This window comes from Amblyomma americanum, chromosome 3 (genome assembly GCF_052857255.1).
Source record: "Amblyomma americanum isolate KBUSLIRL-KWMA chromosome 3, ASM5285725v1, whole genome shotgun sequence".
Taxonomy (NCBI): Eukaryota; Metazoa; Arthropoda; class Arachnida; order Ixodida; family Ixodidae; genus Amblyomma; species Amblyomma americanum.
In genome coordinates this window covers 187,992,524-188,014,253 of record NC_135499.1, presented here as the reverse complement: position 1 = coordinate 188,014,253, position 21,730 = coordinate 187,992,524, and the positions used below count along the sequence as shown (strand labels likewise).

Sequence of the window (21,730 nt, the reverse complement as noted above, 5' to 3'; positions counted from 1 at the left end):
GAATGACGATTCTGCCCCTTCTAGGCTTAAGAGACAGTAATTGCAGTCCTGACAACCAGATGCCGCCACTAGGCTGGGCTTTTTTTTTCTTTTTCTTTTCAAATGATAAGCTTATCATTGCGCGTGTGCATACAGTAAAGTGGGAATGTTCCTGCGTTTAGTGTACTCTCCGTTATGGTGCATAGACAGCGTCGATTCGTTTTTTTTCTAACCATATCTACCTATGTACGCCGCAAGCGGTGCAGTAGTGGCTGGGGCAGAAAAGCGAGGAACAACAGCGGCGCTTCGGTTCTGCTTCACCCAGCGTCAACAGACAACAGGTGGTTTTTTTCTGGCGATTGAATCCGCTTTGCTCGCCCGATTTTTGGATAAGTGTGAATGGGCCCTTAAGAGCTGCGGCAGCAGCTATGCAGAGCCATGCAGAGGTAGAATTGCCAGCTGCAATTCCATCATGTCGCAGCGCACGGCGACTGCGTTCACAAAGTGAGCGGACGGACTTGCGCCTTCTCACAAGCAAGCAGTCATGCGTCTGCAGACTCATTCCAGCACACAATCCGTAGTTGCAGTGCAATCATTACCGGCCTCAGGTTATCTCCAAAAAGCACTGTCCTGTACAAGCTGCAGTTGCTATGCTTTCCGTCCCTTACTAACAAAATGACCATCTGCTCTACAAATCACCAGTCCTGCCCAAACCCATTTCTCGTCTGTACTTTCGAGAGCTAGGTGCACTGCTTCCAATTTAATTTCTTGAGCTTTTTCATTAGCCTATGTGATGCTTCTGCAGCAATAATAGCTAACTCAGGTATATGTGTATATACCACTGTTAGCGACCGGCAGCCTTGCAACCCAACAATAGCCGCATGAAGAGGGAAAACTCAACAGTGTCCAAAACATATTTAAAGAGCTTTTATTCTCTTAGTCTTTTTGTACAGAGCATCAAATATAACTGCAGCACCTTTGAAACAACTAAAATATTCTGGTAAAATAAAAAAAAAAGTTATTTGCACTGAAAAGGTGCCACGCTGCAACAAGTGGGCGGATGAAGTTTGAAGACGGCTTCAATTCACTCTGAATGGTGTGAAGAATCTGCAGATTAACTTGTCAATTCAAACAACTTCATTCCTAGTCTTTCTGTACTTATGGGGGTGTGCAATGAAGAAGACAGAAGAAAAAAAAGTCAATGATGAGCCCTCCAGCTGCCAGCCAATACCCTCTCTGTGAACAGTGTAAGTCAGCTCCTTTAAGTGAATGACACAGCGAAACAACAGGTAGGCGGGCAGGCATCTTCAGGTGGAAATATTTTCAGTGCCAAAACCTGCAAGAAAAAACAAAAACAGAGGGAAAAAAAAGAAAACAGGACTTTAGCTTAAGGTCTCACTCAATGACCTGTCATGTGCTGGCCATTAATTGAACAATTAATTTGCTCTCGCAGGTACCTCTACAACTTGAATAACTACCTAAAAAAAAGTTAAGCGGTCAAAGTGGCAACATCCCTTGCAATGCAACAGGCCTTAAATCAGGACAGAGTAAGTGGAAAAGGACAGTAATGCATCTGGGGTAGTCAGCATGGTGGCCACAATAATGGCTCACCCCTTGCTGTCCAAGCTAAGCAGCTCTCTAGACCAGCTTATACAGCTGGTGAATTAGCATGAAAGCAACCTTGGGAATGAGAAAGCTCCTGCGTCCAGGCGCCAGTGGACGGCCTCCTCCCCTAACACACAATTATGCGCTCACACCCAAAACGAGCCTCTCAACTACCGGACTCTCGTACAGTGTTACAGGCAAAGCTGCATCACATGCCCTCCTCCACACTAGAATCACTCACCCATCCCGACCTCCTGCGAGACCGCCACTCTGGCCACACGAGCCGGTGAACAGCTCAAGCTGATCGACCAGGCCAGGCTCAAGGCGAAGGCTAGAGGGCTCCTGGACCGAGGAGCCCTCCCGGGAAAGCTTGTTTTAACTTTGTTTTCAAATAAGGGTGTGCGAATATTCAAAATTTCAAAAACGAATTGAATATGTTTGATATTTGATTCGTATTCAAGAAATTGATATTCGAGAATTTCCTAATATTCAAAAATTCCCGAATACTCGCCAGTGATCGTATACTGTGCAGACTTTCATAAATTCGAGCGTGGCAAAACCACAATATCTGGGCAAAATAGCTGATGACCGAATTAAAAATTCTAGGAAAAAAATACAGAAGTCCTATTCCCTTACTTCTCCGTCATTTATCACGTGGACTGATCGTATTCCGAGGCCGCTAGGCTTGACCTCATGAGAATTTCAGCAAGTGGGCTTTCCCACATATCACACGTGCTGCGAACAAGATGGCCGACTGCCCGCATCGTACAATCACATCGCGAAATCGCGCTTTTTTAATCCTTCCATAATACCTAACATATTTAATGCCCACACCCGAAGAATGCACCCTGTCGGCTTCATAACTCTCCGAGCGTGACCTCCGCCATCCCGTTTTGTAAACTGCGCTATGCGGGAAAGCCTCCTTGCGGAATGTCGCGGGAGCCTCCTGAAGGGGCGCATCGAGTTGTCACAATAGGGCATGCGATCCTGTAAAAATCTCGCCTATTGCATGGCGCATTGTAACCCGCGCACCTCTTTAGCGGGCGCAACGGCAGGCGTGACAACGATTGGAAGGCCCCTGTTGCTAGGTCAAAAAAAATAGGCCGGCCGCATAGTTTCGGTTTCTGAGCTTAGCCGCTCCCCGCAGCAACTGCAACTGTAGGCCCGCGCATTCGCCGGTAGCCCAATCCCAGCTCCGCGCGGCTTTCGGACGCCAACTGGCACGTCGCAGGTTATTTTTCCTTTTTAGAAACCGTTTCGCCGTTCTGACGCCAGTGTGTGTTCCCCGGCGGCCCTTTGCTTGCATGTGTGTTGTTCTTCTAGCACACTAAAACGGGCGGCTTGTCACGGGCTTGCAGGTGTTAGCGCGATGAAGCCGCCTCATAAAGCCTTACTGGATCTTCGCATTTTCGGCAGGTTGTTATTTTTTCGGGGGGCATGGTTAATTTTATAAACCGAGGCCTTCGGATGAACCGGGCATTTCTTCCGGTACCTTGAATTCCAAATGAATGAGGTTTTACTAGTCATCACGTTATTTCATGTTGCCAGTCTTGTAATTTTATGGATTTTGTTTTGCGTGACCTCATTATAGTTTGAATACTGTTATGCTGTCTAATCAAGTAGTATACATTTCTGTGCATATCATTTTTTTTTTATACGGTACTGAGGCAGTCTAGTTTTGTTTTAGTTGCAAAGACCATAAACTATTCTGAAAAAAAAAAAAGGGGGCAACAACATTTGCTTATCATTTTCTGAAAAAATCTGTTTTGTACTGAAGAGATGATAATAATTGGCTTTTGTGGAAAGGAAATGGCCAATTCTTATTACTGTTATCTCTTCAGTACAAAAAAAATTTTTTCCAGAAAATAATAAAAAAGCAAACGTTGTTGCCTCCCCCCCTTTCAAAATAGTCTATGGTCTTTGCAACTAAAACAAAACTAGACAGCCTCAGTACCGTATGAAGAGAGATTAGATTCGATATTCGAAGCCAATTTTTCTTCACATTCGTATTCGAAAATTTCAATATTCGCACACCCCTAAAAAGAAGTTTATTCTGTCTTACCAAGGCATATAAGTGATGTGAATTGCATGGATGGAGTAGTAGGTTGTGAGAAGGGAAGGCAGCAAGGCATCAAGTGAGAACATGCACTAAGTAGCATAGGTGCTCTACATGCAAAGGCTTTAGGGCTGCATTTCAGCACTAAAAAGTGCCTATTTTCTAAGAAGTTGTGATTTCTACTAGTCTTCTTTTGCAAGCCATGCTCGTGTTTACATCATGGTGTAAGGTCTTGTGACCAATAGTGCAACCATGCCAATGCCGATAGTTATTAGGGCGGGAATGAGCAAACTGCTGCGCCGAACAAATGTAGGATGAATTACCTCGGATACTTGCTGAGAAAACCATTTTCTCTCCTAATTAAGTTGTGGTTTTGGCTAACCCACACATACAACATTCCAGGGGTTGTACTATGCGGTTTTTATTTTAGAGAATGTGGTGAATTTATTGCTGCTTATTTCAGAAAGCTGTTTTCAGTTTATTTCAGTGAATATTTTTGACGGATGCATTCCCGTGAAATAATGTGGTACTCCTGGACGGTCAAACGTCACTAATAGTTTATCTTGCCCTTTTGTCACGCAGAACATTCAATTTACAATTAATGCACAAATGGTTATATTTATAGCTAGAGTCATCAGATATAAACTAAGGAGGAATATGACTGCCAGCAGGTTGGTTGAACGAGAGGACAAGGCTTCATGTAATATGATGGTTTGGTTTTATGGTTTATGGGGGTTTAACGTCCCAAAGTAACTCAGGCTATGAGAGACGCTGTAGTGAAGGGCTCCGGAAATTTCGACCACCTGGGGTTCTTTAACGTGCACTGTCATCGCACAGCACGCGTGCCTCTAGAATTTCGCCTCCATCGAAATTCGACCGCCGCAGCCGGGATCGAACCCGCGTCTTTCGGGCCAGCAGCCGAGCGCCATAACCACTCAGCCACCGCGGCGGCTCATGTAATATGAGTGTTGATGGCAGGGATAGAACTGTCCCTTGACAGACACAGTAGCAAGAATATGACATGAGTTTTGAATGCAATTGCGTGCTCTATGTAGGCCGTCTCGATGGCAACGAAGATCGCGACAATATCTCAATGGCTGCAATGAAGAACATAGCCAAGCCTATCCAAGCCAGCACGTTCGATTGACTCCGTTTAAATCCAAGATTCCTTTCACAGCGGCAAAGAACCGGCTGGCTGTGACAGCAATGCCTGCTCGAGTCTACTTACATTAGGCTGGAACAAAAAAACAACTAACTTTCGGTTGAAAAATGATCTCCACATGCTAGCTTCTATTCTAGCCCGAAAAATCTATCTTTCTTACTCCGCAGAGCCCAAAATATCGGTTGTGAAAAATGTGTACATTCCTACGAGGCGTGTGACAGTTCTTTAGCAAAGTCTGCATTATCGCGAAAGCCCGGATTATTGGAGTCCAAAATATCAGTTAGCTACTGTATCATGGATACTAACTTTTTTTTGGCTAAAATCAAATTTTGAAAATTGAATTCAGTGTACATCCATTTTTTTTTTCTACAGATAATCCATCAATGTAGGCCACCTTCACGTGGAGTATAAGGTCCCTCCTGAAGCAGGCAAGCAATGTTTGCATGTAGAGTGACTGCATATCATCCAAAATGAACATGCCAGCTGCACAGCGTTACCATTAGAGAGGCTTGTTGCTGGGGCTGCCCACCGTCCGAAGATAGTGATTTCTTGTTTCCCACATGACAGAACAACAAAATCACTAGTCTTCCAGACAGGAGGTGCCAGAGAAGAGGATGTGGCCAGAGCTGTTGCGATGACAGAAACCTGGGCATGCCTCTTGCATGCAACAGATTATGGGAACTGAGTCAAGGTACAGCAAGCACACCATGAAAGGTCAAGAGAGACATCCGACTGACATACCTATGCCAGTTTGGCTGCGTTTCTTACCTTAGCATACCCACAACACCAGCCCCCATTAGCCCAGTTCCTTCCATGGCAGCCTTTATCTCCCTGCGAAGACAATATAAAAAGAAAGAAAAGTTGACATTCACAACAAGTTGAATTCCAAAAAAAAAAAAAACTCAGGAACGAGTGCCAAGAGCTCAGCTGTCCTGAACACCTAGCCACAGTTGGGCAATACGCCTTTCTTTGTCGTCGGCGGCAGCTCTACAGCATCCACTTTCACAGCTGTACCACCGAAATAAAGGTTTCAGTAAAAAGTCGTTATGTCTCTACCAAGAAGAAAGCTTTGAAACAAAGAATTGAAAAAATTTCAAATGCGAGGAGACCCCACAGCCGTGTGAAGCAGACAGCTAATTTGCCAGAAGCTAGAAGACATGACCCTAAAAAAAGCTTTTAAGATCGTTAGCTCTTACTCATCACGTTTCGAGATTTCGTGGTGTCTCCTTCCACCCTTAGATCAAAGCGCCAGCTGTGGCTGCAACTAGAAAACGGCGCATCTCGCATTGAGACTTGTAGCGCCATCTACAATAGCACTGTAGAAACAATCAACCTGCCACGTGCCAATGATGATGTCACGGTCCAGTATGATGGATAGAGGTGGAGCTATGCGAGTATGACGTCAGGGGACGAAATGGCGGCATAGTTTCGGTTTCTTGAATTCATGATGGCGGCCATTAAAATTGGTTGTGCCCTCTCATCCCTCTCCCCCCCATTCACCAAACAATATCCTGAAACAGGTAGGAAAACTGTCCCATTACAGGACCGCTATACATGTATACATTCGTTCCGATATATATATTCCGACAACAGGCACCCATCCGGGGACAGTTGTATACCGGATTTGGTAGGCAAATAAAACCCTATTGGTTGTGGTGTAGAAATAAAACCACAATTAAATAATAGGTAAACATTGTATACATGCAATTGCTAATTGAAGCGCTACCGTATCGCACCGCAAGCCGAATTCTAGGCCCACCTTGACCCCCCAAATGAAGCAAATTCCATTTGGGACGTATTTTGAGGGGGTGCAATTTGACAATGGGTAGACGTGCATCATAATTTCTCCGATAGATGGCGCTAGGCAGCAATCGTTTCGCTAGGCGGCGTGTGTGCACGCGTAGCCACACATGGTGGCAATCTACCCCGCCTCTAAGGGTATTAAATTCCGTTTCTCGAAGCAAGCGGCACGTTCTTCTTCGCTTCCTTCATCTAGTAAACCAAACAGCTAACGCTCGTTACTTCGTCTTCCAGATGGTGGCAGCCTTTTTCACTAAGGTCTTAAAGTTCACAACTTAGAGACGCATTTTTGGCGTTTTTGAGCTCACTGTGTACACTTTTCCAGCTGTAGTCGTGGTATATTAGTGGAGCGGGGAGTCCTTCCTTCTTTCGGACTCACCTACTTTATGTAGTCTTGCTTATTATGGGCTAATTTGATGGCGCTGCCTTTGCATCTGCCTCTGGGAGATGTATGGCATAGGTGTGTGCACAATCGATAGCAGGTATGTGGCAAGCTCTTCGACAAAAATGTGAAAATCGCCTCAATCAGAGTGAATGCACACTCCACAGCTCTCTGACAATGCAGTAAAAAAAACTGTTGAATCTACAGAGCATTCTCTGCTATGTTAACATAGGCTCTACAACTGTGACACTGGAGTGTAGCATGTCCACCATCATACCACTGAACTTCAAGGGACTGGAAAAAATGTTTGAATTATCCCAAGTTGTAATTATCGAATGATCCCGAAAAAACTGTCAAGAACTGCTGCATGACGGCAAATTTATTTGGTGAAAGACCGGGCAAAGGATGCATGATTTTGAGATGGAAGAGTGTGGCAATGACTTTCCACTTCTGCATCAATGCACTGATCAATAGCATGCATAGTGTCATCAACATGCTCCAGAATCGTGAAGAACTCCCCCCATCCTTCACATTTAGGCAGACTCCAAATATGTTGCCGCATGCTACCCCCTCTCCACAGACGTGATCAGTATGCCTTCCCATAAGTTTGGCTTTGTTGCCGCTTGTCCGGGAGTGAAAGATGCATTTATTTAAAAAAATTTGAATTCGAAGTTGAAAAAGTTTTTCCCGCCGCTCTGATTCAAACTTGGGGCACTCTTATGATGTCATAGGACGGAGTGACATGAAACGTGATGTAAACGCAGATTCAGTGATTTCTGGCAGCTAGCGGTGCGGTCTAGCAGCAGCCGAAATGAAAGCTACTGCCGCCGCACGTTCAAGGCATCTATCGGGGGTCGCTACCGTCGCTTCATTTACGTTTGCACCGGCGTCTTGCCAGCGTTACGATGAATCCCGTTCCAGAACCCGACGACGAAGTTCTCGCAAAAACTCCGGCCTGCATTTCAGCAATCTCAGCCCCACAGAGCGTGCGATGCTTTTGGGGGAGCATGGTTAGGTTAGGCTCAGACGGGTCGTTTCCCCCTTCGGCCGTGAGCAGCTGTTGCAAATTAAATATCATAACCCCAGTGTGGGGAGCCCCGAGGACAATGTTGGGGCGTCGTGCCCATCAGAGTCTGGCCGGGGCTATGGAGCTAATGGATTGTGATTCCTTGAACAGCGCTGTTGCACGGTGCAGCAGGCGGCGTCGAGGTCTTCCACAGTTGCAAGGGCCAAGTTATTTATTTATATTTTTTGCCACAAAAAACGGATGAGTGCTCAAGGGCGCTCGTGTTTAAAGTTGGCGGCTTGAAAGTAAAGCCGACGTACGACGCTTCAACGGGTTCCGCGCGTTTCTGGAGGTACGGGGTCCACTGGATCGGGTTGTCTCGCCCACTTGCATGCACCTTCAGATGTGTAATGTGAATGGATTAAATTAGTCGAGAGCTCGAAAAGAACAGCTCCGCCCAACTGCCGAAGCTATTGAATGACGTCACAACGGGCACCTCGGCGCGGAGCCGAACTGGTCTGGCCGGGCTGGTGGCGGCTGGCGCACTCGGCGCGAAATAGAGACATGCTAGAAGTCTCTGCCAGTGCGGTCAGAGTGCACCGAAGCCGCCGAACGCGTCGGCGGCGGTCAAGTGCAGTTGGACTATAGAGGGTCTCGCTTTGGCCAATGTGATGTCGCCGTGCAGCACGTGCGCGTGCGCTATGCCGAAGTATAAACGCGCCTTAACAGAGCCCGCGCTTAACCGCTACCCAACGTATTCGGTGGCGGCATCTACGGGAGCCATTGAAACCCTCCTCACACTCACTGAATAAAAAAAAAACCTGTGCCGAGGCTCGGAACCGAAACAGGGCCTTCGTCGTTTGAGGCGAAGACGCTACCACTCCGCCACGACGGATCAAGCTTGAATCATGAATAAGGACACATCTAGTGAATGCACTCTTCCGATGCAGAAGTCTCCGCGCTTTCGCTACACACCGTATTTACTCGAATGTAACGCGACCACGATTATAACGCGAGGGTCGACTTTTCGGGTGTGAAACGGGGGAAAAAAAACTACAATTGTAACGCGAGGGTAGACTTCGGGCGTGCGACAGAAAAACCGAAAGAACCCGAATGTGACGCGAGGAACAGACATGGCACAGTTCTGAGGGTCAAAGACAACTTTATTGAAATAAAAGCCAAACAGGCATTCACATACACCCTCATCCTTATGGCAGTTGTTGCTGTCACTGTCATCATCATAGCTTGACTCTTCTTTGTCACTAGCTGCCTCCCACAGCAGGTCGTCCTCTCTTCCGTCTAGAGCATTTGAAATTGAGCATTTCTTAAATGAGCGGGAGCCCAAATCATGAGGCAGCCCGTACCAGGCTGCTGAAACCCAGTGGGCAAAGGTAGACGCGCTTGGGCATTTCAGCCTACCTGCAGGTGTTGTCCGCTTTCAATCCATTCCCAGTATAATTGTCGCAAGCGATCCTTGAAGGGCTTGTTCATGCAAGCGTCCAGAGGCTGGAGAATGGAGGTCATGCCACCCGGTATAACAACGAGATGCGTTCGGTCACGCTGTAGCTTTTGTTTGACGCCGGGTGTCGGGTGACCTCGGAAAGAGTCCAGAACCAATATTGTTTCCGGATGCAGCAATGCGCTTGGCCTTCGGACCCACACGCTTTGAATCCAATCTATGACAAGATTCGAGTCCATCCAACCTTTTTCGTGACAGCGCACGGTAACGTCTTTTGGTAAAGTTTCCTTCGGGATCGTCTTCCCGCGAAAAATGATGAATGGAGGGAGCTTGCGGCCGTCAGCCAAACATGCCAGCATAACGGTAATCCGATTTTTTTCGTTGCCTGTGCTTCTAAGGCGAACTTCATGCTCACCAGACTTCTACACTGTTCTGGACATACACGGGGGTCTGGTCGGCATTGTCGATATGTCCAAGTGGCATGTTGGTAGAGCGATGAAGATCGACGACGTAGCGCTGGAACTCTCGAAGTTTTGATTCGAAGTCCCCAGGCAGCTTCTGGCAAATAAAAGTCGTGCATCGAAGGGAGAACTCAGCCCTTCGCATAAACTTCAGCACCCAGCCTCGTGATGCCTTAAATTGGTTTTGGGTCAAACCCGTGTCCTGCGCAAGCTCCTGTGCTTTGCACTGAAGCTTTTCAATGCTTACTCCAAGTAGTCCGAACGTTGCTCGCTAATGAACTCTGCAAGGCAACGCTCCAACTCCGGGAATCGGCCTTTCTTGGGCCCCCGAAAGCCTTTTCGCAGGCTGTTGCAGTTAAACAATTCCTCGCGATGTTACCTCCATCCCCTGATCGTCGATTTGTTGATGTCCAGACGACTTGCAGCCTCTGAATTTCCCACTTTCTCAGAGAGCAGAATAGCGTTGCGCTTGAAGCCAGCTGTATACTGAGCGCGTGAGCACGCCATTCCGCTTGAAGACAACTCGACCGTTTGATGGGGATAGGCCTAAGACTCGAAGCACGGAACGCACTGGCAACAAACACGAGAAAGAGCGAACAAAGCGCGCTGCTCCATGCCCTGCTGCCTGTTAGTCACGTGGCCACGTTTTTGCATCAGTTGCAAGGATTAACAGACAGATGGCGATGGGATCGCTCGCTCCTTTGCTGGCGTCTTGGCGGCGATTGCGAGCGCTCGGTGCCTCCGAGATGGCTGTTTTATTTTGCGGTCACGGAGGCCACACAACCTCGCTACAGGTTGCGAGCATTCTTCAAGAGGTGGCGCCCTCTCATCGCGCCAGTGACTCTAGCTGGCGTCGACTCTTCTTGGCTTGTTCTCACTTTCGTTTTTTTTTTCTTTGCATTTGCGATTAGGTTGCCGCTTTGTCCTAATAGTTGTGACCTGTGGTTCGCGTACTGGTTGACCGGCTAGTTGGAGTGCGTGATTTCGAATGACCAGTACGATCAACGCACACATTTGACACATGAAATGATTTTAATAGTGTGTGTTTGGTGCTCTTCATAGCGTTTTTAAACCTAGTATTCGATTGTAACGTGGGAGGTGACATTTCCTTTCTACTTTTGGTAAAAAAACTAGTTACATTCGAGTAAATACGGTATATCCTGGCCTAACAGAGCTAGGACATCAGCAATTTTTCTCAACTGCATTGAACCTTGTCTCCCGTCCCTAATAAGTAAGTAGCTAAGTAGTTTGAAGTTGACTGGCGCAGCCGGGAATGTTCCGCCAGGCGAGCATGCGAAGACACAAGTGCTCTTTGTACAGCGAACTGCATTGTACGATCACCGACCATCGTGCCATCATAGTTTTTCATCGACCGTGGCGATCATCTGACCAGCCTTAACAGGCTCCTTCAAAGGTTAACTAGCACTTGAAGCAGCACTTGGAGTTCCTCTGCTGTTCGGCGCTTGTAAATCGAGGCGCGTCAAAAACTAAACCACGGGGCACGCAAAGTTCACAGACTCGAAGCGCCATACAAATCGAAACTCTCCTGGCCGCCTGTAGCGCCGCCAAGCATCGGTTTTCTTTGCTTCCAACATTCAGGTTGTATTTTGTCTGTCTTCCTTGTGTGATAAAAGTGCACTATCGGTTTTAAAACAAAACTTACTTCTATATAGAACCACGCAACCTTTCTTTGTCAACTTCAGAGATTCGTGACATCCATTTAGGAAGGAAAATTCCTCCAAGGTGGCGTCTCTTGTCCTATGACGTCATCACGCTTGTACTTGCGAGATTGGCCTGTGGCGGCGATACCTGTATTTTGGTTCTTGCTATTTTCTACCTTACAAGAGCTTTGTTTTCAGTAAGAGTGGCGTTTCGTGATCAGGAGCTGGTATTCTATCGATACAAGTCTACTTCAATTTCTCCTCAGTGTCCCTTTAGCAGTGACACTGCTAACTGGTGACGTGGCATTTTAATGGAGATAGCATAAACAATTACCATATGCAAAACCCTAGAGCATATTATACAATCATGAATAGTTCTTAACCTCACACGGAGCTATCGTGTCAGGAGAAATAACAAATGCTCTCTCTACTCTTGTTGTAAACACCAGTGTGTTTTGCAGTTTACCGTTGTAGCTTCCCCTGCCATAGCTGCCTCTTGCCATGCCTCCTCCCCGGTACGGGCGCGGCAGGTCCCTGCAAGCATAAAAGCATACACCGAATTGTATCCTTTGGCAATGGGTTATGACAGAAAATGCCACGGGGCATGTAAGTGTACAGTATGTTGAGCCTAATCCTTGGCAGACTAGAAATGCTTCAAAGGCCCATTTGAAACAAAGGCACATTTTTCTACCCTGCTAATGCACTGGAGAGAGGAAAGCAAGACAAGTGACCCTTGTATTAGCAGACAGAGACATGCTGTGACACCACTCCCAGCAGCACATGCACAGCTCACAGAATGCTTATTTCGCTTTCCAAGAACACACATGCTGGTAAACGTGTGTTTAGGAGCCCCCAACACTGAGAGTTTGCCATGTGCAATCCTGTGCTTGTAATGAGTGTGTGTGCAGGAAAAAGGTTCCACGATGGAGCAGATGGGTGCATTCAAGCTGGCATCTGTCGGGAATTTCAGGAGGAACTTTTGCGCAGGTAAAGGCTGTACCGATGCTGACTCAAAGGATTGTCTGCACTCATCTCTAAGCCACACAGTGCAAGTGCATGTGTGCAGCTGCACTCCAATATTCCAGCTGCTACTATGCCTCCAACTTTGAAGAAAAAGGAAACCACAAAATGCAATACTCCACAGAAACTCTTACCAGTGCTTTCTCTAAACCGACAAAATCTAACATGCATACTCTCCTTTACCATGCAACCTGGCACAAGCCTGGTTTATACTTCAAGGCAGTAGTTCCGAGTCATAAATGTGAATAGTGGGGTTTAACTATTTACATTTGTGTAGGGACCACTGCTTTCAATTATAAACCCAATGCTTGTTACTACTTCAAAGCAGTGGTTCTCAGACGTAAATGAACTGAGGACTACCTGATTGACAGCAAAGGTCAAGCAACTAACTGCCCATGAGTTGAGCTCATTTTGGTGGATTATGAAGAAGACAATTCTTAAAGAAGTGCTTCACTTAGTACATTTCTGCACATTCATACAGTGTTCCATATTTATCTGTCCAGGTTGTAAAAAATTCTCCTGCGCAAACTACTGGCCTATTTGGCCTCAAGCACCGACCACAGGGTAGCTTATGAGTTTGATTTTTTTGATAAATAATTTAACATTGGAAGTTGCTTGGACTGTTAGGAATCAGTGAAAAACTGCAGAAAAACTGAGTGCAGAATTTTTGTTGAGGCGAGTCAAATACCAATCTGAGAGGCTGCGCCCTTTGGTGAACTGCAAGGCAACCAATGTCCCCGCTCGGAGCTGGAGTAGGTATCGCAGTACCCAAGATGGTGCAGTCTGTCAAATCTGCTGCTCCACTCGCCTCTACGAAAATTCTGCATGCAGGCAACTGCAGTTATTCGCAGATTCCGGACAATCTAGGCAAGTTCCGATGTTAAATTACTTATATATAAAAAAAGCACTATCACAAGCTACCCTGCGGTCAATGCTTGAGCCCAAATAGGTCAGCAGTTTGCGCAGGAGAATTTTTTTACAACCCGCACAGACACTATTCACTCGTGGATAACCCGCCCCTGCTTATAATCCGCACCCTCAATGTTGAACACCACGAAAAAAAAATAAAACTTCACATATAACCTGCACGTTTACCTAAAAAAAAAAAGCACTAGAAAGATACATATATTAGGTTGGGGCAACCTAAAAAGATTGAAAAATAATAAGCCCTGATACAACTGCACGCTCAGTGATCATTTTGTTTTCAGAACATTTATTAAAATGACCACCACCCCGTCACTGGTTATCCGATACTCAATCGTCGCCGGTCTCACTGCTGCTATTCGAGGCTTCATCGCCACTATCAAAGACGTAGTCGTCCTCGGAACCATCCAAGCTGTTACTGATGGCACACTTTTTAAAGCTTTTACGCACCAACTCTGCCGGTATCACTTTCTATGCATCCACGATCCACTGGCACAGCAATGAAATATCGGGCCTTCGCACGTGTCCCATTGGTGTGAGGGCGTAAAGGCAGTCGGCCGTCCACTGGGCATACAGCCGCTTCAAGTGTGCCTTGAATGGCTTGTTCAGGCACACGTTGAGTGGCTGTAGCACGGACATCATGCCATCAGGTATTATAACGAGGTCGGTGCCGGTCTCGGTGAGGCGAGCCTTCACCGCATCAGTGCAGTGGCCTCGAAAAGAATCCAGTACGAGCATCGACCAGCATGGCGTGGGGAATAATAAACAGACTATGAATGTGGATCTGGCTATGCCTTTCATTGGCCCCTCATTTGCTTGAGAAGCATCGATGACGATGGCGGACTACACGGGGGAGGCCAGCGCGCACTGCCGTGAAGCCGAACCCCCACCCCCAAAGAAAAATTTCGCAGATAACCCACACACCCACTTTTTAAACGCGCTCTTTCAATATTTGGTGCGGGTTATATACGAGTAAATACGGAACACATGGTAGATGCGCTGCGCCTTTACATCCCACCAATGATCCCATTTTAACAGATTGCCCTCAAAGCACCCAGACTCTAAAAAAGTTGGAGATTCCTGCAACCAGACGAAGACTTTTGGCATCGGGGCTGGCCTATAACTTTTCCTCACAATAGTACTCGATGAGAATAAACACACATGCCTGTCTAGTACCTTTTCACTCAAGCAAGAAATGCAGGGAGCTTCTTTGAATAGGAGCATCAGGGACCCAAGAACCACACAATGAACATGACAGAACTGCAAATGGCCAAACTCCTCCTCCCCGTTGCTTAATGCAAGCGCATTTTCCAAAATCAAGCATTCATTCCACTGCCACTGCCATGCATCCATCCCAGGCGTTGCAAGCAGGTGAAAGCGGTTGGGGTCGTGCCAGGGAAGCTTCATTTCGCTGTGCCTGTCCTCTGCGAAAGGGAGGGCGTAACAGCATACCTGTGCATACCACCAGCACTAAGCGGCGGCGGCGAGTGCCAGGGGCGCGGAGCCGGTTCGTCCGCAAACGGATGAGGCGGAACATGGGGCTCTCCCCAAGGTCCCCGCTTGGGTGCTCGACCCCGGGTAAAGGCATCCAAAGGCTCATCTCGCCAGAAGGCCACATTGCTGCCACCACTCCTTCTGACAGTGGCAGAGGCATTGTTGGAGAAAGGAGGGTGTGGAACAAAAGGAAAACAATAATAATAAATTTTTAAAATCACCCTTCCTTGTAGGGGAAGGGCCGCACTCTTCTCTGTTGTTAAAATATTGCCAGATAAGTTTTCCCATGGTGCATTTGTAAGCCTAAACAAAGCGCAAGAACTATCATCCCGCCAAAGGAAAAAAAAAAAAAGCTCAACGCATCAACTCACCCACGGATTTGTCCCATGGTCATCCCAGCAAGTGACCCACTGCTACCAGAAGCCCCACCTGTGGCACCTTCAGCAAAACCGCCGTACTCCTGGGCAAACTCTGGGTCAAAGTTGTGCGGGTCGTAAGGCTTGTTCAGGCCTTTGATGGGTGCCTGCAGACAAAATTACGTCATCCAAACTTGGTCAGAGGCAAAGAAATGCACAGGGTGGCCAACTTTTGCAGGCCGCACCAAGTTTCGAAGCCACACCAAAGGCACCCAAAGCACAGACTCTCCACAGCTTCCAGTGGAGCTGGAGTGAAGTGTGAAGCGATGGCTTCCAAAACTGTGCTCTTTTCATGTGCTGGCAGCCACACAAGTCTAGAAGCTGTCACCTTATTCCCTGAGGTTACCCTTAGAGTCCCAAGAGAAGGTGTAGACATGCGTCAAAAGGCTTAGTTGGGCCACATGAAAGACTTGTTGCTGTTACCTGTGCTTCACGCACCATCATGAGCAGACCCAAGCCCACTGTACGACAAGAGCCTCTCCCGGAGATCTAGCGTACACGCCTTGTGCCAAAATGCAAATCTTCCTTCCCAACCAGATTTTGAGTTGCCCTCAAACAAGCTGCCCTTTCCTTGTTATCCACCCTATCCCTAATAAATATTGCAAGTGGTCAGTACGAACTGAATAGCAATATGAAAAAAACAAAACAAAGATCTGTTGTTTTAAAAAAATTTCGGAAAAAGATAAATAGGCAAACATTCCTGCCTCTATTTTTCTTTCAAGACAGCTTATGGTTTTGCAACTGAAATAAAACTGATTCAGCACCGTACAAAAAAGGAGCACGAAGTGTAAACTGCTTGATTAAACAGCATAAGAGTATAGAACCTGCAATAAATCATTCCAAATGATTCCTCGTGCCAAGTATGCTCGCTCACCACTCCAATGATGTCACAAATTTGCTTGATGCAGTCCACCACGACAGCAGGTGAGCCAGTGACCTTGACTATGCGCTCGGTGGATCCTGGGCAGCAGCTGCCATGGACTTTGATGTTGGCACCTGTAGACTGCACCACACAAAAGTAGACAGTATTCCGTGAAGAAGGCTAACATTAAAAATTTAGAATCGCAATAATAAAATCATGGTGGATACAACTACGTTAAGTTCCCTGGCCAGACTGCACTATGCTAACGTGCAAAGTTTCGGGTGATTCGAACGATCTACCGCGCCACTACAGATGATAAGAACGTGGGAGAGATGACTGCACCCTTTAAGGACTAAGCGCTGCACCTTCATGGCTGACGCGCGGTCACCAGTCCTGTGGTACGTGCAACCGAGCAGTGAGCGGCAATATGTGGCTGTTAAGTTAGAAGCCAATGGCGTCGGTGGGTCGTTCCCTCCTATCGCGAGGATCTGCCGTCTCCTTGGGAAGTTGAGGGGGTTTACTGAGCGGCGCGACGCCCGCGCGAATTCTTTCGGCTCTAGCGCTGACTCGCTGCGGTGCACTAGCCGCCACCACGTGCAGATGGCTCCTCACCGTCTCGTCTCCTGGTGACCGGCTGTGCACGAGGGGTTAGAACAATTATAACGCGTTGCGCGCTTCGGACGCTGCCCAAGGCCGTGGGAAATGGGGAGTGGGACCACAAACAGCCTTGTCGGGGTCACAAGGGGCCGACAACCTTTTCCCACTGAGGAGGTTCCTTTTACTATCAACGGAGACGGCAAAGCCGATGCGTGGCTGCCTCATTAAACTGTGTATTAAGCTGTGTATGCGAAACTGCGCACCCTGCACATTTGAGGAGGTTTGGGGCTCCACAGAGTCGGGCTCTGGCAAGCCCTGGGCTCCACCCATTTGTATGTGCTGTGCCATTGTACTGCTAACTGATACTGGGCGAGAGCTGGAATAGCAAAGCTCCGCCCAATTATCGAAGGGTTTAAAACCTACTGCAAACAAAGAGCTTAGAGAAGCGCGCCGAGTTTCAGCCTCGGCCGCTTTTAAACAGCCTTTTTCTCGCCTGCGTTGTATTTCGATCCCGTCTTTAAGAAATAAGTTTTGCTGTTAAATTGGAGTTGCTGCCCCAACCGGCAACGTGTTGCCGGACGAGCGGATGAAGACCCGAAGGCTCTTCGTACTGTTAACCGCCGTGTATACGATCATCGGCCAACGTGCCATCGTCACTCACCGCTCGTGATGAGCATCCAACCCGACTAGCCCAATCCGGCCAGTGAGAAGAGGATTGAGGAAAGTTTAACTGTGGCCATAAATCCACCATTACATAATTGAATAAATGCATTTTCCATGCCTTTGCATGTGGGCTTAGATCATTTTGGATTATATAAATTTTGGACTATATGAATATTTTTTTTGTTACCCGGTGAATCATAGTGTCAAGATTCTACTGCAAAATGTTATGAATGCAGCAGATGGAGAAAATACAGTAAAACCTCGTTACAACGAACATGAATATTACAAATCATTGGGTATATCCAAGTGGTCCAAAATATTTTTAACAAATACCTTCATTTCTTACTTTATATATTGAATGGAGTTTTCCATAAAACGGATACAGTCAAATCTCCTTACTACGAACGCCACGTAAACAAATTTTTTAAAAACCCCAGCAAATTGCCATTATTTTCAATTTAAAAATATTTCATAACTACGAATTTCAATATAACACATATTTCAGAATAATGTACGTATTTATTCTCCCCTGCATAATCAAGGAACATCAGTATTACAAATTTGGCTAAAATTAACAGTGTCGCAACCATCATGTGAATCACAAAACGCAGTTTCTGTGTGTAGGCTCCAAGGGCAGTAGCTATCATCAACACCATGTCTAGAGCCAACTGCTAGCACTACCACAAGGCTGTGGTTCAATGTTCAGTAGCCTAGCAGGCCTAGCCGCCTTTTTCTCTTTTCTGTCTTTGTGCTGGGTGCCGTTGGCCACTCGGTCGCTGGCCATTCGGTGGTGTGTGATCTTACTGCGAAGTTTGTGCGTGATTCAATTATGAATGCAGCTGGCAACGGCGCAGCACTAACCTCGGCTGACCTGAAAACCAAGGAGATCATTCAAAGCGTTCGTGATGCCTCCAGTGACGATGACGACCCGAAGTAAGATGACTGCGGGTCACTGAACACTGAAGAGGAGGTCATATCGAACTCTGACGTTTTAGTGCACACGAACAAAGTCCGCACTTTCATCGCACGCTGCAATGACGTACCCAATGAGGTGCTGTGCAAAGCGGAAGGTGTAGAGGCATTCCTAATTGACTGTGTGTGCTGCACACGCCAGCAGAAAATAACTGATTTCTTCAAATAAAACAGCTCTGAAGTGAATGCAACATATTAGAGAGTTTGCTTGTCTGCACACTTGTCTACTGCCAAAGTAGGTCATTTTTGTTCCTAGGTTTGACCACTGGCTTATAACTGCATCAAAATAGAGAACGATTTTTGGCGGTTCCGCGTGATTTCTTATATCGAGATCTGACTGTATAACAAACTGTCGAATGCTAAGCTCTGCCCATTCGGATGGCAGGCGGCCCGCTTTGCCTCACTGCATGGGTGACTGGTGGTGGAGTGGCAAGCGCTTGCGCCACGGTTCACACTTTATCTCGCATTTGCCAACAGTGCCACAGATGACATAGCGGCGAGAATAGCTGGTAGCCAGGCAGTCAGCACCTGTTCGCGCCTCTTGCACCCATCGATAGTGCCCTGAAACCAGCGACAGGGTAGGTTGTTGTGGCTTTTCAGAAGCAATCTTCTGCTCACGTCGACTGGCACAGAGCGGCAGTGGTGAAAATGGCAGTAGCTTTTGTCCTGGCGTCAGTTTCTTTACTAAAGTTGCAAAAAAAAAGCATTTTGAGCCATAAATGGCCATTCAATTTGGCCCTGAGTTGGTCCAAGTACCAATGCAATTAATAGCGAGTTACATAGAACAGTTTGCTGCCTTTCATTTCTGAAATTTTCATGAAGCTAATTTTTTTTTAAGTGCAAAAATTTTTCAAGTTGAGCTCTCACGGCGCAAGTTGAGTCTCTTAATGCCTCTTGACCGCAAAACACGGCACTTATAACCAGATATCGCGTGACATTCGGTGGGTGGTATGCAATAAACAAGATTGCTTTCGCTTTCGAAGTTCGAACAGACCCGCTCTAGTGCGGGGCAGCCAAGAGAAGAAAAAAGAAGGCATACAGTGTGCTGTCTCGCATAGACCACGAGGAGGGAACGACCAGCCGGCATGGCAGGTGTATCACAAGTGCTTTATTTATATCTGAATAAGACTGCGGAGAGCGCGCGCATCATCGAAGCACACGTGATGGTGTGAACGTGCACACCGCTGTGATAACGTGAGACGTGCTGGCAGTGAACATCGCCCGCTCATGCGTAGGTGCATCACTCTCATTAAAGGGACACTGAAGAGAAATTGAAGTTGGCTTGTAACCATAGAATAGCAGCTCCTGATCACAAAAACACCACTCTTCCTGAAAACAAAGCTCTTGTAATGTAGAAAATAGCAAGAACCAAAATACAGGTATCGCCGCCACAGGCCAATCTCGCAAGTACAAGCATGATGACTTCCTAGGACAAGAGGCGCCACCTTGGAGGAATTTTCTTTACTTCATGGACGTCACGAATCTCTGAGGCTTGCAAAGGAAGGTTGCACACCGCACCGCTAGCCGTCAGAAATCACGGAGTCTGCGCTTACGTCACGATTCACGTCACTCCGTTCTGTGACGTCATAAGAGTTGTTGTGGCGTCATAAGAGTTCCCTGAGTTTGAATCAGAGGGGCGGGAAAAACTTTTTCAACTTCGAATCCAAATTTCTTTGAAATAAATGCATCTTTCGCGCCCGGACAAGCGGCAACAAAACCATGAAATGCCGAACTATCAGATTTTGCTACCAAAAAAAAATTGATAGAGTTCTCAGTGTCCCTTTAAGGTGCTTCGCCAGCATAGTGGCTATCTACAGTTGCCGCTGCAGTATTAATGTAGAAATTGCACTGATTAAATAAAATACAACCAAGGCATCATATCGGAAACAACAGGGTATGAGCAATCCGCCGCAGATTGCTTCAACACCGGACCGTTCTGGTGATTTCCAGATCGGCATCTCACAAGCACTTATGCTGGTGCTTACATCTGTCATGGCGCTAACAAGAATGACTGAGTGTGGCAGGTTCACAACGAAAAACTGCCTCATTGGGGCACGTGCCGCCCCGGCAGCGTTTAGAAAATCTTTTTCCTTCGAATATAGACTATTCAACGTTCCCATGATTGCCTGCAGTGCAAACCTCACTTAAGAAGAAGAACTCTATATTTTGTCTGGCCACAGTGTAGAAAATGTAGTTCTCTGCGGTGAAGAGGCGTTAGGACACGACGCAGCTTGCAGCGTGAGAGTTCCAACTTCCAAAAATTCTTTAGTCTTTTTAAACAAAAATTACCTCGATGACAATTTCGGATATGAAAGGCAATAAACTGTTCTATGTAACCCGCTTTTGTTTGTATTTTTACTTGGACCATCTCAGGATGAAATTAACGAGTATTTTTGGCTCAAAACGCACTTTTTACAACATTATGTTTTTTTACTTCGATGAACGCAGTTTCATCACCTGTAACATAGGTTATACAATTAAAACTCAATTTAACGAAGCGAAGAGCAGCCACAAATTATTTCGTTAAATCGGGAAATTCGTAAAATTGAGGAAGGCATTCCTCCAGCCTTTGGACTCAAATTGTAACGTAGCCGCACCCAAAGGCTACTGCGGCTTCGCATTTGCCGACAAACCGCACCTGTGCATTTGAGAAGTCCACGAAAGTGGCCGAAATCACTTGTGCATGAAAGCGCTGTGCGGTGAAATGGATTCAAGGCCAAAGTGGAAAGCACCGCCGACTGCAGAGACCTTTGTTCCATACAGCGGCGCAGCTTGCAGCCACGTCAGAACAAAACCATGGTCGTGACTTCGCCGCCTAGATGTTACTATTCGCACGCTGCCAACAAGCTGTGAGACATCGTGGGGAAATTAACCGAGAAGTCACTTTTTTTTCCCCTCAATTAATTATTCCAGGAAAAACTTAAATCAGTTTTAGCGGTCGTTTGTTTCGTTATTTCGGGCACTTGCCGGGGAACCAAATTGTTAGCAAAATGTTAGATGTTTTCTCAACTTTCTGTATGAAAGTTTTCTTTTTTGGCCTACACAGATGCGAGCGGGCATCGCTGTCACAACCCACTGGCCCTCCGCTGCCATGAATGACACTATCTCCGATTTAAACGGAGGCAATCGGACGGATTGGCTTAGGTAGCTATTTCGTCTTCATCGTTGCCACTCGAGATAATGACAGATTCGTTGTTGCCTTCGAGGTGAC

General features: G+C 46.8%; 1 protein-coding gene across 3 annotated transcripts in view; it reads right to left on the bottom strand.

Annotated features, from left to right (window-relative positions):
* Window positions 1–884: 884 nt before the first annotated feature.
* The window catches only part of LOC144125655 (heterogeneous nuclear ribonucleoprotein K-like), a 48,794-nt gene continuing 27,948 nt past the window's right edge, over window positions 885–21,730 (bottom strand). Inside the window, exons 8-13 of one of the 3 annotated variants that reach the window (XM_077659243.1) lie at window positions 16,300–16,428; window positions 15,381–15,532; window positions 14,968–15,150; window positions 12,038–12,105; window positions 5,571–5,633; window positions 885–1,315 (exon numbers count right to left, since the gene is read on the bottom strand). In XM_077659243.1, the coding sequence (XP_077515369.1) occupies window positions 5,626–5,633; window positions 12,038–12,105; window positions 14,968–15,150; window positions 15,381–15,532; window positions 16,300–16,428 (540 nt within the window). In that variant the 3' untranslated portion in view covers window positions 885–1,315; window positions 5,571–5,625. The remainder of the gene's footprint in view (window positions 1,316–5,570; window positions 5,634–12,037; window positions 12,106–14,967; window positions 15,151–15,380; window positions 15,533–16,299; window positions 16,429–21,730) is intronic. The other 2 variants (XM_077659244.1, XM_077659245.1) reach the window with 2 other exon arrangements.